This window comes from Podarcis filfolensis, assembly GCF_964270895.1.
Source record: "Podarcis filfolensis genome assembly, chromosome: 10".
Classification (NCBI taxonomy): Eukaryota; Metazoa; Chordata; class Lepidosauria; order Squamata; family Lacertidae; genus Podarcis; species Podarcis filfolensis.
The window spans coordinates 31,318,163-31,334,669 of record NC_139612.1 but is presented as its reverse complement, the minus strand read 5'-3'; the positions used below and the strand labels follow the sequence as shown (position 1 = coordinate 31,334,669).

General features: G+C 39.2%; 1 protein-coding gene across 6 annotated transcripts in view; it reads right to left on the bottom strand.

Annotated features, from left to right (window-relative positions):
• Nucleotides 1-52: 52 nt before the first annotated feature.
• Nucleotides 53-16,507, bottom strand: part of RAP1B (RAP1B, member of RAS oncogene family) — a 28,146-nt gene continuing 11,691 nt past the window's right edge. For all 6 annotated transcript variants that reach the window (XM_083574742.1, XM_083574738.1, XM_083574739.1 and 3 more), the window contains exons 2-8: nt 14,330-14,416; nt 12,272-12,340; nt 11,093-11,149; nt 8,605-8,745; nt 7,107-7,250; nt 4,618-4,733; nt 53-4,051 (exon numbers count right to left, since the gene is read on the bottom strand). In XM_083574742.1, coding sequence (XP_083430868.1) covers nt 4,647-4,733; nt 7,107-7,250; nt 8,605-8,745; nt 11,093-11,149; nt 12,272-12,340; nt 14,330-14,386 — 555 coding nt within the window. In that variant the 5' untranslated portion in view covers nt 14,387-14,416 and the 3' untranslated portion in view covers nt 53-4,051; nt 4,618-4,646. The remainder of the gene's footprint in view (nt 4,052-4,617; nt 4,734-7,106; nt 7,251-8,604; nt 8,746-11,092; nt 11,150-12,271; nt 12,341-14,329; nt 14,417-16,507) is intronic.

Here is a 16,507-nt window from a genome sequence, read left to right as displayed (position 1 = left end):
ACCTGCTAACCTTTGCTAAGCTCCCCTCTCTATTCTGAACAAAAACGCGGTGTCAAAGAAAAATCAATTTCCTTTATTAGCATTGAAATTAGGTTTACAGGTAAAGCATCCCAAATATCCACCCATTACAATTAAATTGGCAAGAGATTAAACAGTTCTCTTACAGAGCAAGAACTGGGAAGACATGTCACAGGGAGAGTAGGGCAGGCTAGCTAATGGGTTTACACTAAAATGCATGTTAACAGTTGCTAGTGTAGCAGTAGGGCTGGTCATTCATACATGAAGCCATGTTCTTTCAATACAAATCCAACACACACAACCCAGACAGAAAAGACAACCTGGCAAGTGGAAATGCTAGGAGATAGAGGTTGCTTCACATTGAAAGCTTCTGCCTTGACAAGGAGACACCACCAGAGACAGGGCTGCTTCTGCCAATGCGAGCTCCCCACTCCGCATCAGTACAAATGTCCTTTTAAGATATCCTGACAGTGATAATCCTAACACAGATGTTGAACTGCAGATCCACTGAGCATGGATGAGTTAGAAACAAACTAGGCACAGAAGCCAGTAATAATACAAAAGGAGAAACTCTTCCCCACAAAGCATGGACTTACTAGTTTTGGAAGTCAGCTTTTACTCAAGAAGCAATATTCTACAGAATGTGAACATTAGGCAGGTGAAGCAGCTTGCACAAATATTGCTACCTATCTGGCACTATGAGGAAGACCATGGTGACAGATAGGAAGTATTTGTATTGTGAAAGTTTAAGATTGCTCCTGAAGGAACATGAATTCTGAAATGCCTTGAGCTGTAATAAAACCTCTTAGGCACTTTTGAGAACAAGTTTCTCCCACTGCATTCTTCTTGGAGATGTTTGCTTCAGATTTGCTGTGCCAAGGGAGACAGAAAGTACACTATCATGAAAGACAAGTAGCTAGTAATACCTTGCCAAAAACCTAATCCTGTGAACTAGAATAAGCAGAAGAAATACAGAACTATACAGAGTTTGAAAAGTGATGTTACACAGTATGTATTAACCTGGAAATACTAGCCTTTTTAAAAAGTGAGCAATGAATTTGAGGGGAGGGTTACGATTAACTGCAATTATCAAAACACAGCCAGTTATTTAAAAAGACACAGGCAGTTTGGTGTTTATTCTTTTTAAAAAAACACCACCACCATGGTGAGTTATGAGTTTGGTTCCCACTAAAGACTCACATTTGAAAACCCAGGAGGAACTTTTTTGGGCCAGGAATACATACTGTATCTTAAGCTGCAGGAAGGCTGTATGAATCTTTCCTGCAACTTAAAGGTACATGCACATACATGTTTAGGGTTGCTTAATGTTACAGCCTGTAGTGTTCTGCAAATGAACAGCTGTGAGGAAATAAAGGATGAGATATGAATAAAACAATCTTATCCAAAAGCTGACAAAAAGCATAGTATATACGATTGTTTGGCACTATATTTTATACTGTACAGAAAAGTCATGCACAATCTCTTAGGAAATGCTGTAGCTGCAGAACCAAGACTAACGCATTTTGGTGTAGTCATCCTTTCTCATATGAATGCAGTTAACCAGCTACGTTTCTCTGCTGGCTCCTTTTCTACCTAAAATCCAGTGATGGTGAGAAAAAAGCCCAGCTGCTTCAAAATTGGCAGAGCTCTGCAAAAGCCCTATTTGGAGCATGGGAGGACTAGAACTGGCAAGAGATTTCTCCCACACAGGGCTATGTACAAGGCTGCTTTGTATAGTAGTCCTGCCTGTCCAGACTACCAATAAGTACAGCAGCACACACAAGTTATACTCACCCACGAACAGAGTGCCAGAACTTACCAGTGAAACAGACTTCTTTCCAACCAAAGGATGTTAATGAGCATTTTTCTGTATAGTTAAGATTCAGTTCTCAAAGGCAGACAAGGTTGCAAGAAACTACCAACCAAGCAGTAACCCAGGCCATAGAATCAACTATTGCCTGTGCTATCTGCTTCACAGTTTATCAAAAAATGAAAGGCTTTATAAAAAACTGAACCTTTTGCCAAGTCACCTGCATGCAGCTGGTTTCTTTAGCTAGGATTAGAAAAAATCCCAATCCTATACTGTGATTCAGCATTCTGAAATACAGTTCCTGCCCCAGTAACTTCAGGTTCTTGTGACTGGACTTCAGTAGCCAAGATAAAACGAATACCCAACTCATGGTTGGTCAACTTGCGCTGTCTATATTTTTGCGAACTACAGCAAGCATATGGGGAACCTTGCCTGTACATTTCAGATACCCCACGCTTCCATGAGTTTGTGGCTCAATTAACCTGGTATTTTTTACTTGAGAACAAGCAGACTACATAGGATTCTTTATGCATAGCCAATAATAGTTTTGAATTATCTTGAAACAAGCAGCTTGTAAGACTACTCCATTTGCGCATCTGATGTCTTTCAGGCCTCAAAGTATTTGTAAACTTAACATAGTTCTGGGTTTAGCATATACCAGTACCCTCTTGGGACAAAGAAGGTTGGTAAAAATAATCTCACTCTCTTTTTCCTTCTATCACATTTCTTAGCAAAGATACTCAGCAACGGAGGCTGACCTAACTCTGGAATGTTTCCACTGAAACCAGTAAATTATGGCAACATTAGTGGTCAGAGCACATCCATGATTATTCAGGAGAATGTGTAAGTAGTCTGACTTGTATAGGATGGACAAGCAATGATTCCTTGGGGTTTCAAATTCTAATTGCCAAACACACATTTTAACACATTACTGATCTCACTGAAACATTACACAAAACATTCAATTACAGGTAGTTGTAATGCAAGCCCTTGCATGGCAATCCAAATTTATTGAACTACTGATGCTAAGTCATACAAAATTGCACCACTTTTAATTAAGGCTTTTAGTTTACATTTGGCCACCTCAAAGCAGTTGTAACATTAGGTTGGTCAATTTAAATACTGTGGCTCCCTGTTGGATTTTACACGCAATCTTTACACCCAAACGTTAATGCATACAAAGCAACAAGGCATTGTTAAATAAATCTGCAAAAAGGTAATTACTGCAACTTAGGCCCTGGGACCAATTACACATGATTAAAATTACTTCCCACATTCACATCCACAGTACTCGTCCACCATTTAACATCTCAACCAAAACGTTACACATGTAAAACAATCACTAACAGGCAAAAGTACTAAACCTGTATATTTGGTATTGCAAATACACTTATGCATGAGCAAGCAAGGGAATTCACAGTGAGAATCTACAGCTGCAGAAGCCAAAATGATTTACAAAAAATTGTTAAATCATTAAAAAATTGTTTTAAAATATACACTTCTTGTTGTAGACCCCCACTGTACACACAACTATAAACATTGTTCCCTATGTAAACAAGGAAAAGGAAACATACAATAAAAGGTTGAAAAATCTGGACATTTCCTTCCCAACAGATATTAAAGGCAATGTCTTTAGACAGACATTATACTGAAAGGACTCATTTTAAAGACTAGATCACTGTCTCCACAGGTTTTTTATCCTAAAATTAAAAAACTATATAGCTGTTGAGTTAATCAAAGCGCTTTTGTACAATACAATGGTGATCCTGTATTTTTCTTTTAAAAAAGTTACAATAAGCTACAAATACCGATGAAGCAAAGTTATCTGGAGTAGTCTATATAGGAGCTCTTTGGACTTTCTTTTATTACGCTAAAATAGTGGTGCTTTTCGGATTTACATTATTGTACTCTCCAATAGGAAGTATGGGGTTTGTTGCAGTATACAGTACAGTTTTCATACATGTACAACATTGGTGGATGAACAATGTCTCTTATCAGTAATACTGGATGTAGGCTCTGGTTTTACCAGTTGCATACATTTAGATTATTTATAAGTAAAAATCTCTCGTGACACTGGAAAGTGATTAGAATGTGCAAACTGATGTAGTAGCTGTCATCCATTTCACAAAGGGTACCACCACAGGAAAGTCCATTTTAAGATGTTGGTAGGTTTAATAAAGTTGGAATGCTGGCACTGTTGTAGTCAGCAACAGTTCTTCAGACCTGGAACATAAAGAGAAACAGAGATTAATACTCAGATGGTATTTAAGCAATGAAAGATAATAACTATTGAAAAAAGATGTTTCATACATTAAATGTTTCAGTTGCATTAAAATTTGTTTCCCATTTCAAGAGAGGGTTCAATTCCAACTACCCCCAAGTGAAATTCTGCTCCCAGAACAGGATTTTTCTACCTCTTTCCTACTGCAGCCCCTGAAAAGCTGCTCCTGAGGTCTGAGAGAAGTGTCACAGGAGGTTGCAGCAAGAAGCAACTGGCAAAAAAAGTCAGATCCCCCACAACATTGGCAGAAGTACCTTTTACTTGCACAAGGCTATGTCTGAATCCCAAGCCATTAACTTTGAATTTTTGGCCCATCCTATAAAGAGCTGGCAATCCTTCATGCATATTCAAGTGCACATGGATGCAGATATAGTGTTATAATTTAAAACCAGATTGAAATGATCAAAAGCATCTCAGCATGGTGAATGCGAAGAAATCAATTAATCATTTAAAAATACAGCAACACTTGTTGCGGCTTTCAGCGTGGCAAGACTTTGCTTACACTTACCTGGCTCAGTGCTACAGTACACACATATATTAAAGTAGCTGACAAGATGACTTTTTGCGTGCTTTCCCAGGTACTGGAGTTTTTCTGTTAATTTGTCGCACAAGGTCGTAGAAGATCTGTGAACACAAAGTTTGCTTCATATATTCAATGTTTTTCAAGTGGGATCATTTTCAGGCTTCATAGCTTTTAAACATGACATTTAAATACCACTGCAGATATCTGCTGCCACAAACGAAATTCTGATGTGTAGCGCTTATATTCTGCCTTCCAGAGTTCTTAAAATTGACAACTGCTACTTTTCCCAGTTTTTTTTTCCAGAAGTGCAAATCATGCAAATAAGACCCTGATTATTTTCCAGGGGGTTGACAGACAAGACTGAGATTGCAATCCTAAACACTTTCTAGGGAGTAGCACCACTGAAGACCCCTTATTTCCAAGAAATGCACACAATACGCTTGGATTTTAAGGAAGCTTTACTTTACATACAATTCAGCATGAATATTTGGGGACTGATTTCCTCCTATGTTAAGCAAAAGAATCCTGCAAATATTTTGGGCCTGTTTTGTACATCAGCAGTAGGGAATGTCTGGCCCATATGAGGCAGGTAAAGACAGTTTCAAAGGGAAAATCAGGAGCCTTAAGTGTGCTCTCAATTGTTCTTTGGCAAGCAATGCTGATCAAAGCCCCACTTAAACCAAGTCCACCAGAGAAATGCATCCATTGCTTGCATAGTTTGAAATCAAACCACTCGAGCAAAGGAAGTAAAGTTTGAAATCAATGATAAGATGCAGAGACAAAAGAAAACACATTGGTGATAGTGACATCATGTAATTGACAGGTGAACAAACATTGTATTAAGGAAACAAAGTAGGAGATCCTGATCCAGTTCTATGGGCCAAATAATGTGAATAGGTCTTTAATAAGATAAAATGTTTTAAAGCCTTACAGTTTCATATAAATTCTAGACTATGTGCACATAAAATGAAGCTTTTCATTCAATAGCTGGCTATGTTTTAGAGTAAGTATCATCCTGAAAAGCTAGTTTCCCCACACAAAAGTTGTTTCAAAAATTCTTTCTGCCCCTACTTCCACAGGCCTGCTCAATTTTTGCTTGAATAATTTTTATGCGCAATTCAGGAGTTCCCTGGGAAACACGGGGAAATACTGCATATAACCCATAAATGATAGTTGCTCTTAAAGAGCTCATGCTTTTTTAAAAAAAGCTGTTGGAAGTTTAAGGCATTCTGACCAGTTTCAAAGAAAGAAATTCCATGGGGAAAAAAGATCAAATGTGTTGTCAGTTGTAATGTGCATGTCCCCCAAATGTAGTCCAAGATTGCCATTTTAAGTTTTAGGAATAACTAGAACAGTCCCATCACCAATCATGTCTTCTGCAGCTGCATATCTTTACATCAGAGAAGCCAACAAAGAGTCATCCAATCTGTTCACATCATTTATACAGTGGTACCTTGGGTTACATACGCTTCAGGTTACAGACTCCGCTAACCCAGAAATATTACCTCGGGTTAAGAACTTTGCTTCAGGATGAGAACAGAAATCGTGCTCCAGCGGCACGGCGGCAGCGGGAGGCCCCATTAGCTAAAGTGGTGCTTCAGGTTAAGAACAGTTTCAGGTTAAGAACAGACCTCAAGAACGAATTAAGTTCTTAACCCAAGGTACCACTGTACAAGTTTCCAAAACAGGATTATTAATTTCTAACATTTAGAAGCATTCAAACTTCAAAGGAGCCGTTGTTTTGGCTTTAACAGAAGACAATGCCATGGTGAATTAGATCGTCTATTTCCAGAAGGACAGCCATATTGTTTTTGCTCTAATAGGTTAAATTGGGTAGCCAACATGATGTCCTCCAAATTCCCAACCATTATTCACAATGGCTACAGCTGATGGGAGTTGTCGACAACACCTAGAAGGCACCACGTTGGCTACCCCTAGGCTACCTCTTGTGGCACCTTGAAGACCAACCAATCTGTTAGTCTTTAAGGAGGTACAATACCCTTTGCTGTTTAGACCAACTAGTCTCCCTCATTCTCATGAAGTGGACTGTTGCCAATGAAACCTCATGCCATTAGTTAATCACTTTCCAGAGGTGACAATTCTCTCCCTACTTTATACCAAGAACAAAAAAAGATATCTCCCATTTTTGGAGAAGTGATCTCTCCCCCTTTCTGCTGGACTTTTCCAGAAGCAGAGATCATAATTCTGCCTTAGCATTGAGTTAAGACAGAGGTAGAATTCATAACAACTTAGACAAGTTTGCCAGACTCCACCTGCATTTTGTTGAAATTAACAGGATATGTCAGCAACGAATGACATATCCCACTGATTTCAATAGGAATTAGGTACAAATTTACATCTAATTTTACACTAGAATAATGAAGGTGATCAAAAACTCACAAGAGCTGATAATAGTGGCGGTGTGGGTTTGGGTTAAACAAAGTAAAATTAAATGTGTAAAATTATTTATTTACCTCATTAACATTTATTTTTGATTTTGCAGAAGACTCTAAGAATGCACAGTTATTCCATTGCCTTGCTAAATTCTGTCCTTGTTCCTTTCCCACAACTCTTTCATCTTCCAAATCGCACTTGTTGCCAACCAGAATCATTGGTACCTAAAATGATAAACATTAAGTAAAGATTTAAAATGTAAATTAAATAACTACTACTGTGAAAAGTTAAATAATTTCCGATATTAATCAGTCACACTCTGAAAGTTATATCTGAAGTCTTAAATGAAAACTGGATTCTTACACAATCAAACTAGAGGTAATGCATTTAAAATGCATCATATCATTAAAGTAATTTTAAGACATCAACATTTGAGAATGAAGCCACTAATAGCTTAGATTTGGAGTTCTCAAATCCAAGTTATACAGCACTGAAGTTCTGTACTTGAATCTACATTTCATTTTAACATAACATTTAGGGCTGTTATCTAGTAAAATAATCCACTGCCCTTGTATGATTCACCACTTTCTGAACCTAAAAGAGCGACTTATTCTAATGAGATAATTGGAATCTGAGACGGAGCAATATGGCACAATATAGTAATGCAGTAAAGCAAAGCACCAGCTTCTTTTGAATCCAACCAGCAGTGCTCTTCCTTCTGGCTCCAAATTAACATCACAGACAGTACTCATTGTTTTGTAATGTTTTAAAATGGCCAGCTGCACACACGTCTCTACTTAATCGAGGAATTGAATATCCAAGCATTGTTTACGTTTTCAAACGCAGTATGAATCCTACTAGTCTTGGCCTGTGTGCATAGTTTATCTTCCAAAGCCCCATTTTAAATAATAAAGTCCCACTTAAAGAATATCTTTTATATTTATGATTCTTGCTTATTCTGCCTTTAAAGCTTTGATAGTGAATTTGTGCTAGTTCAATTACAGTGGTGCCTCGCAAGACGAAAAGAATCCGTTCTGCGAGTCTCTTGTCTTGCGTTTTTTTCGTCTTGCGAAGCAAGCCCATTAGCGGCTTAGCGGCTTAGCTGATAAGCGGTTTAGCGGCATAGCGGATCAGCTGATAAGCGGCTTAGCGGATCAGCTGTTAAGCGGCTTAGCGGCTTGGGAAAAAGGGGGGGGGGAGGAAAAAAACCCCGCAGGAACTCGCAAGACATTTTCGTCTTGCGAAGCAAGCCCATAGGAAATTCGTTTTGCGAAGCACCTCCAAAATGGAAAACCCTTTCGTCTAGCGGGTTTTCCGTCTTGCGAGGCATTCGTCTTGCGGGGCACCACTGTACATTTTTATACAATAGTCATAAAAGTAGCAGCAGATCTTCTGCTGAGTGGCCACATATCAAGGAAAGAGACAACAGGAATCCCATTTTCACCCAAGGCAAGTTACTATGCATACATCAGATCATGTCCTTATTGTAGAACACTGGCTATAGAAGAGCCATAAGCTGTGCTTCTAAAGAGAACCTCCACTGGCCATTTGCAAACAATGCTTAGGAAGACTGCTTACATCATCAGTGTCTTTGACTCGAAGAATCTGTTCTCTTAGATCCTGCAAATCATTAAATGTGGACTGTGCTGTGATGGAATATACTAAAGCAAACCCTTGACCATTTTTCATGTAGAGGTCTCTCATGGCTGTAAACTGTTCCTGTAAAACACAATGAGAGAAACGGAGAGCTCAGAACAGTTATCTGACAAATCCAGCCTGACGTATGAGGACTGATCATAAGCATGAATTTACTTTTCCTATCCTGTTTATGCTAAATAGGAGCTGGCTGGCTTTCTGGACATGTAAAGTAATCAGTTGACACTTACTCAAAATAAGCTGGAAGCATTGTGTCAAGAATTACAGATTTACAGGGGGAAAAGGCATCAGTCTAACAAGCAGATGGATTAAAGACACTGTAAATTAGTAGTGAAACTTCAGAGTTCCAGCTATCTTTATTCAGTTAACAATTTTTTCCATCTTTTCCCACTCTTTTTAGGCAGCATCTTGTTCTATACCAGCAGTGGGGAACCTCCACCCCATGGACCTAATTAGGACCAGGTCTCCCCATTTGGCCTGTGAGGCACACACCTGCCCTACACCTATCATCATATATGACATCAGGTCTGGGGCAGGTAAACACTCAGCTGCGCCAAAAGGGGCTTTGCAGCTGATCAGTGGCACTTGTAAAGCCCTGTGCACAGAGGCGCTGATGATCAGCTTATCTTCAGGGCTTGTATATCTGTGTCATATACCCAGTTTTGCTGTTCGTCATAGTTTGCAAAGCCCTGTGCACTGTTCTTTGCAAGTGCCACATCAGGGCTTGTAAAGCACTGAGCCTTTTCCTGTATGGTTTTTGACACCAGGTGACTGTCAACCCCAATTTTCAGTTTTTAGAACAGCCTTTTCCTCCTAAAAATTAGTGGTATAATGAAGGGATCCAACGTTAGTAAAGTTGGGTAGTCAGAATGGATACAGAACAAAATCAAATATATAATCAAAGTTGTATTTAACTTTGCGGTGACTAGAGAGCAAATATTCATGTGCACTGCTCTTTAGGCATGTTTAAATTGGTGGGTGGTACATGGCTAAGTCATACTCAGTGTAGACCCATTGGAATCAATAGACAAGTTAGCCATTCTTGGCAGGATACCACCTCAATGATTTATCGTTTCAGTGCCTTCATTTCTCCCCTTTAAATAATGTAAGGGGGGGAGGAGATATTTAGTATTTTAAAAACCCCAGGTACATTTTTGAATTTATTTACAGCATTTCTGTCCTGCTCTTCAGCTGAAAAGAAGTTCACAGACCAGACCGACTAACAAATATCAGAATTAAGCCCCTGTGCTTGGGCTTACAATCTCAAAAGGCATACCACAAAGAGATATGGGTTTAGGGAAAGAGAAGGGAAAAAGTAGGTCTGAATTACAATTGGTATTTGCTTGCATAAGAATTAAATTACACGAAATACACCTTCTTGCTTTCCCCCCTTAGTCAAATATTTTCACTGAACTACTTTGGGCTACCGCAAACACTTTGAGATTTTTATACAGAATGTAATATATGACACTCCTCAGGAAACATAACAATATAAGACAAATAGATATGGTAACTCTGGTTTTGATTGATTTAGGACAGCAGAAAATTTTCTGGGAAATCCACAGCACTGCTTCATATGTGGTGTCAGAACTGACAGACTATCTATGAATGATATTAGGAAGGTGGTGGAAAGCTGAGTGAAAAATACCAACTCAGCAAAGAGCTGCACTATAAAAGGCATAGGCAAGGGACTGAAAATAAAGCTGCACCTTCTGCAGGACTATAGTGCAGACACATGTTTTTTTGTGTGTGTGTGTTTTGGGAGGGAGTCACAGGATGGATCCAAAGATTGGTGTACTGTTTCTCCTTATACGCAAGATATAATTAGTACAGGTTTGCGTATGCAGATCAGTTGCTCTACATGTACAAGCTTCATACCATACCACAAGCTTAGTGTGCCTGCTGGAAAACAATTTTTAAACAGATGCTGAACATCAAGATGCTGAAGTGATTGTGAGCATTTAATACCTTTCAAACATGTACAGAAAACTAACCCTCTATCATTTTAGAATTCAACGCTCATTTCCTCCTCCTCCTCCACTGATATTACCCCTTCTACTTATCAATAATGTCACTTGTATAGTTTTGTCAAACAGGTTGGGGAAGAAGAACAATTTATTTGTAACTTAGCAAAGAATGACAGTGACATGCTGACCGTTGTCAAGAGACACTGATAAAAACTTAGTTTGTTCTGTAGCTCATTTTTTTTTTAATTCATGGATAACATATACACTCTTAAATAAACAAAAATGAAAACAATCATATACTAATAGTCTTGTGCATGTTTACAGAAATTAACTGGAATGGCTTGTTCTGTAGCTTAATCTATTGCTCTGTAATATTGCTATTACACTTTCATTTGTAAAAGTTGACCTATAGTGGTTTTACACTTAGTCTTATTTTTACATACCGTTCCTGCTGTGTCTAAGATTTCAAGCATACATTGTTGTGCATCTACTTCAACTTGCTGTCAAAAAAGAAGAAGACACAATTTTGTACTGAAGTATAAACAGCAAGACTTCAAATACTCATTAACTTGCCTTTACAAGTTATACCCACAATGCACAAGATTATTTCCCTTACCATAGTCAAAGCAGTTGGCAGGCTGAAAGAGAGTTTGAGAGTTTATAATAAAATAGCAAAATAGATATGTTAATTTTGCTTGGGTCGGGGTTTATTTTGTAGCAAGAACTGCACACTAAATTCGAGCAGAGGGGAAGGTGAAAGCAGAAGAAGAACAAGATGACAGCGAGAAAGTGTTTGTTACCATTTAAGGACATTTTTTTGGGGGGGAAAGCCCATTTTTCCTAATACCAAATACCCCAGTCCACCACTCCCAACAACCCCAGCCAGAATATCCAATGGTTAGGGGTTATGGGAGTTTTATTCCAAAACAGTTGGAGGACACCAGGTTGGAAAATGCTCAAGTAATGTGCTACAATGCAGGTTAAGTGCATGCCTTTTAGAGCTCAAGACATCCACTGTTTGCCATTAACACAATGTTCCTCTTGACCATAGTGACTCATTTTAGTTCATACTGCTATAATTGTGTCTATATGGTTTATTCTTATGTTTTAATTACAAACCACCACATTTTTCCTTTTGGAAAACTCAGAGAACTTCCTGGCCTCTCCCATTCTGGCAGTGAACTGGTCCACCCTCACTTAGCTTCATGAAACATCACTGGGTTCTTCCAGATCATTCACGGAAAGTTGGTAGTTTTTTTTTTGTCACTATGGTATGGTAAGTTGTGGACAGTTGCTTTGTTCAAAAGTGCTTAGTGCTCAAAACAGAGCCCAGTAGCCTTCATGACACAAGCTAACCAAGCTGCCCTACTTTTATTTTTTGACTGCCGGAAGCTAGGTCAAGCTTCTTTCCATCTCGAAAAGGACCTATTCCAATCTGACTAGAAATGCCTGTAGCCTTCTCAAGTTGGGTTGGGTTGTAACTTAGCCACATCAAAAAACAAAGCAGGTAACTTTCACTGTTGTGAAACAACATCTCCAGATTGCCTCAACCAAGTACATTCAATAACACAAAATATGCTATTCACTTAAATGTATACTACAACTTAAAATAATGTGCATACCTTTCGGTAGGAGTCTTCTATCGTAGGATCATACTTTTCAACAAATATTCCTTGAACAAACTGTACAGTCTACAACAAAAACAGCATTTTAAATATACATACCTTTTTAAAGCAACTTTTATAAATATTCCTATTAAAAGGGACATTTAAACTGCAAACAGTTCATTACACATATAGAAAACACAAGTTGTTTCTAGCTTGCTGCCTATGTTTATATTAAGTTTCTTCAGAACACTGACATGTCAATTTAAAGGTTAAGAGCCAGCATTAGTTTTGAACTTTGCTTCAGAGAAAAACTGTTCAGCCTTGAACAATGAAGGTGCTACTAAACTCAGTTGTACTATAAATTACACCAGCCACTATTAATTGATTCAGACAACGCCCCGGTGTCTGTCTGTTTCCCCCTTATAAGGTGCTTAAATCCGTGTCTCTCTTTTTCTTTACTACCACATATTGAAGACAGGAAGCCTTCAAGGGAGCTGCGCTTAATCTTATTGCATCTGAGTGACATCTGCACTCTCTCTGCATATGTATCTGATGGCATGAGGCTTTTATATACTGAAAGTGCAATGGGACTCCCATTCTTCTCCTCAGGCTCTGTAGTCCCCCAGATCTTCTCTAAAGAGCTGGAAGACCTTCTGGAGTTTAAAGGTAAAGGTAAAGGTACCCCTGCCCGTACGGGCCAGTCGTGACCGAGTCTGGGGTTGCGCGCCCATCTCGCTCAAGAGGCCGGGGGCCAGCGCTGTCCGAAGACACTTCCGGGTCACGTGGCCCGCATGACGAAGCTGCTCTGGCGAGCCTGCACCAGCACAGCACACGGAAACGACGTGTGTTTAGGAGTTTAGGATGAGTGCAAAGGGAAGGGGAAGAAGTGGAAATGTGCTCATGCAATTTTGGATATCACCCTCCACACTCTGCTTTCCTACAAAAAATCGAATAAAGACTAGCATAGGGTTTCTCTGACTGACATTTACCATTAAGCAGTGTTTGCTCTGAATATCCAAACCCCATGCTGAGACACATTCAAAAGGTCACCAGATTTTGAGTGACTTCCTCAGTGTCTCCTGATTTTTGAGGTTTTTTTCCAGCCTAATTTTAGACAGTGAAAATTCAGAATGGATTGGGGCAGATGATCTTACACCCCTAGTAAAATCTCTTTACTGGTGATGGAGGTAGTTTGGAGTCTTTTTTTCCCTTTTTTGTTTTTTTAAAGCAAAATAATGAAACAAAAAGGTTATACAAATTCTTGTCATGATGAAGTGACAATAAGTTGTATTACCTTTTATAAATGATTGAAGTAACTCAAATGACTAAGGTTTTTAAAAATGAAGCCGAATTTTAGGCCCAAATAAGGTGCTACAGATAGATAAGAAAAGCATCTATTAAAACATTCTACCTGTTAACTTTTGGAATTCCTTTTTTAAGCATTAGTATAATTTATTGGAAGCTAACCACTGACCTATTTTTCAAATATTGTTCAACAGAGAGGCAAAAATAAATGAAAATTTTGTTTGTTTCTGCAACAACCACTTCTACTTCCAATTCCAGCTTCCCAACATTGACAATTTTTACTGTAGCACTAATTTTTTTCTTAAAGCAAAATGAACAGCTTTCCAACCCTCAATAAAGACAAACAATGGGGCACTCCATTGACTGTACTGACTGAACTATAGGTAGGTTAAAAATAGATAAATAAAATTGGTATAGAACATATGTATATACACACATATATACTGGTATATGTGCATATGTTCATATTACACACCTGAAATGCTTTCCAGCTGCCTATTAATGTATTGGTTGCTTAGAATGTTTAATAGAGAGACTGATGCTTACAGCAGGAAAACTGTGCTTTTCTTGGATTGCTTGCCAGGATCTGGAATCCTATGACTTAATACTAAACACATGCTTCACACATAACAAAACTGGACTCGGGCACATCACAGTGCACAGAAGTCACCTGAAACACCCAGACACATCTTACTGGGAGTTTCAGATGAAATATACAAGTTTTATATGCTTAGACATAGTCATAAGAGGCCAAAAAATATCACTCACCAATGCAGACTTTCCAACACCTCCTGAACCAAGAACCACTAGTTTATATTCACGCATGGTGCAAGTGTTGAGTCACCGCCTTTATACCTACAAGAAAAAAAAGAATCTGTTACACTGAGCTGCATATGGCACAAGTCTGGCTTATCAATTTTATCTTCTATTAGTACAGAGTGTTCATACTATTGCACTAAAACTTCAAACAAACAAAAAGTACAGATAGCTTGTTTGAAAATAGTAACAATTTTTCTATGTGATAGGCGGTCTGAAAAGTATGTCGGAAGAAGTTTAGCAAATATTGTAGTCACTTATCCACTGCAGGTAATATATCTAGCACAGTGTCCTGATACAACTATAAAGTCAGTGTCAGTTGATATACCCTTTTTGTGTAACCTTACATGTCTGGGATCATGTCTTACTATTAAAATAAAATGTTACAAATACTGATTTTACCTGGGAAATTTTTCCCAGGAAAAAACAAGTATCAATAAAAGCAGCACCATAAAAACAGCAGAGGCATAGCATCTGTAAAGAAAATCATTTTAACCCAGTGCTAAGAAAATGTTAAGAGGAATGGTGCCAGACAGATCTTTCTGAGGGGGGAATTCTAAAGATGGGATACCCTGACCCCCCCCAAAAAAGTCGTACACCCAGTTGCCACCAGACAAAACACCGAAGTCAGGGACACAGTGGCAGGCCTCTAAAGGTGATGTTAATGTACAGGCAATTAACATATAGGAGCTAGCCATTCTTCAGAATGTTAGAGTGAAATGGCAAAGAATTCGGCATGCTTCACATGGCTTCCTCCACTAAAGCAGCTGGCCAGGTTTAGGGTGCAGAAAAGTCCAAAAAAAGGGCGGGGGGGATAGGCCACCACAATAATAGGGGTAGGGTGGGGGAGGGGAGGTGTAGTGGCCTAAATTTGAAAGCTAATGGGAAGGATCCTACAGGAGTTGGGGAGGCAAGAAAAGAAGGGGCTATATATTGTCAATATATTGTCCAAAACCAATTTGAAGTCCATATCATGATATTGGTTTCATAATTTTTGACCTGGCAATATATTGCGAATCAATGATGTGTATTTGTGCTATGCAAAAATCACAATGTGGAGAAACTGTGAAGCCAGCAGAGAGAGAAAGCATGCAGGTCCTTTTTCAGTAGATACTGAGGGAGAAGTTTCCCCAAAGTCCTGCCCGCCCTCGATTGCTTGCTCACTCTTTCTCACTGCAGCAGACAGAGGAGAGGAGGAAGCCCAGCAACAGCAAGCCAGGAAGGGTAGATGCAGCCCATGGAGGAGGCAGCAGTGACTTTACTCTAGAGTCATGCGGGGAGTCATTTCTACTCCCGCACCCTCAGCGCCAGTCAGCTGACCCATGCTGCGGCGCAAGCGGTGACAGTTCACTTGGGAGGCAGGAGGCAATTTTAAGTTCAAGTCTCAGTCACATACATCATGACAGGACTTCAGAAATTGCTCACACACAGACCATTCCCTACTGTGGAACGTGTCTAATGCCTAGCTTCAAACACTGCAGCAGACATCTTGGCTTTTCATTACCAAAAGGCTACACTCAAGTCAGCCAAGCATAGGAAGTCTAGCAGCAGCAGGAGCTACAACAACAACAGAACAGCTGAGGGTGGGATTAGGGGGTTAGGGGGGGGGGAAACTTCATTACTACCTACTAAATCAGGACCCATATACCTACTGAGCTGAAAATAGCCAAATGCAAAGTTGAAGTTCCATTCTACCTTATTAGATTTGCAAAACCAAGTATATATACAAGTATATAACAAGAGTTATGCAAACAAAACTGATGTGTGTGCATATGAGAAATATCCATATCTAATGCTTCAGACTAGGTCAACAGTATCATAAGTTCACCAGTTCCACCAACTGAATTGCACAACATACACTGCCCTAGCTTCAAATGCAACTGAAAGCACCCAAGGAGCATGTGACAGAAGAGTGTGTGGGAAACTGATTGACAGCAGGAGCACAGAATGGAAAGTTGGATGGAGTTAAAGCAGGGTAGGGGAAAACTTTTTTGCCTCTGGGGACCAGATTCTTATCAGGATTGGCTTTGTGTGCCAAAGTTGATAGGTGGGCACCAACCTATCAATGATATGATGTCATTATGCACCACAATGGTTTTGCAAGTCTTTCCATGCCTCTCATTTAAACAC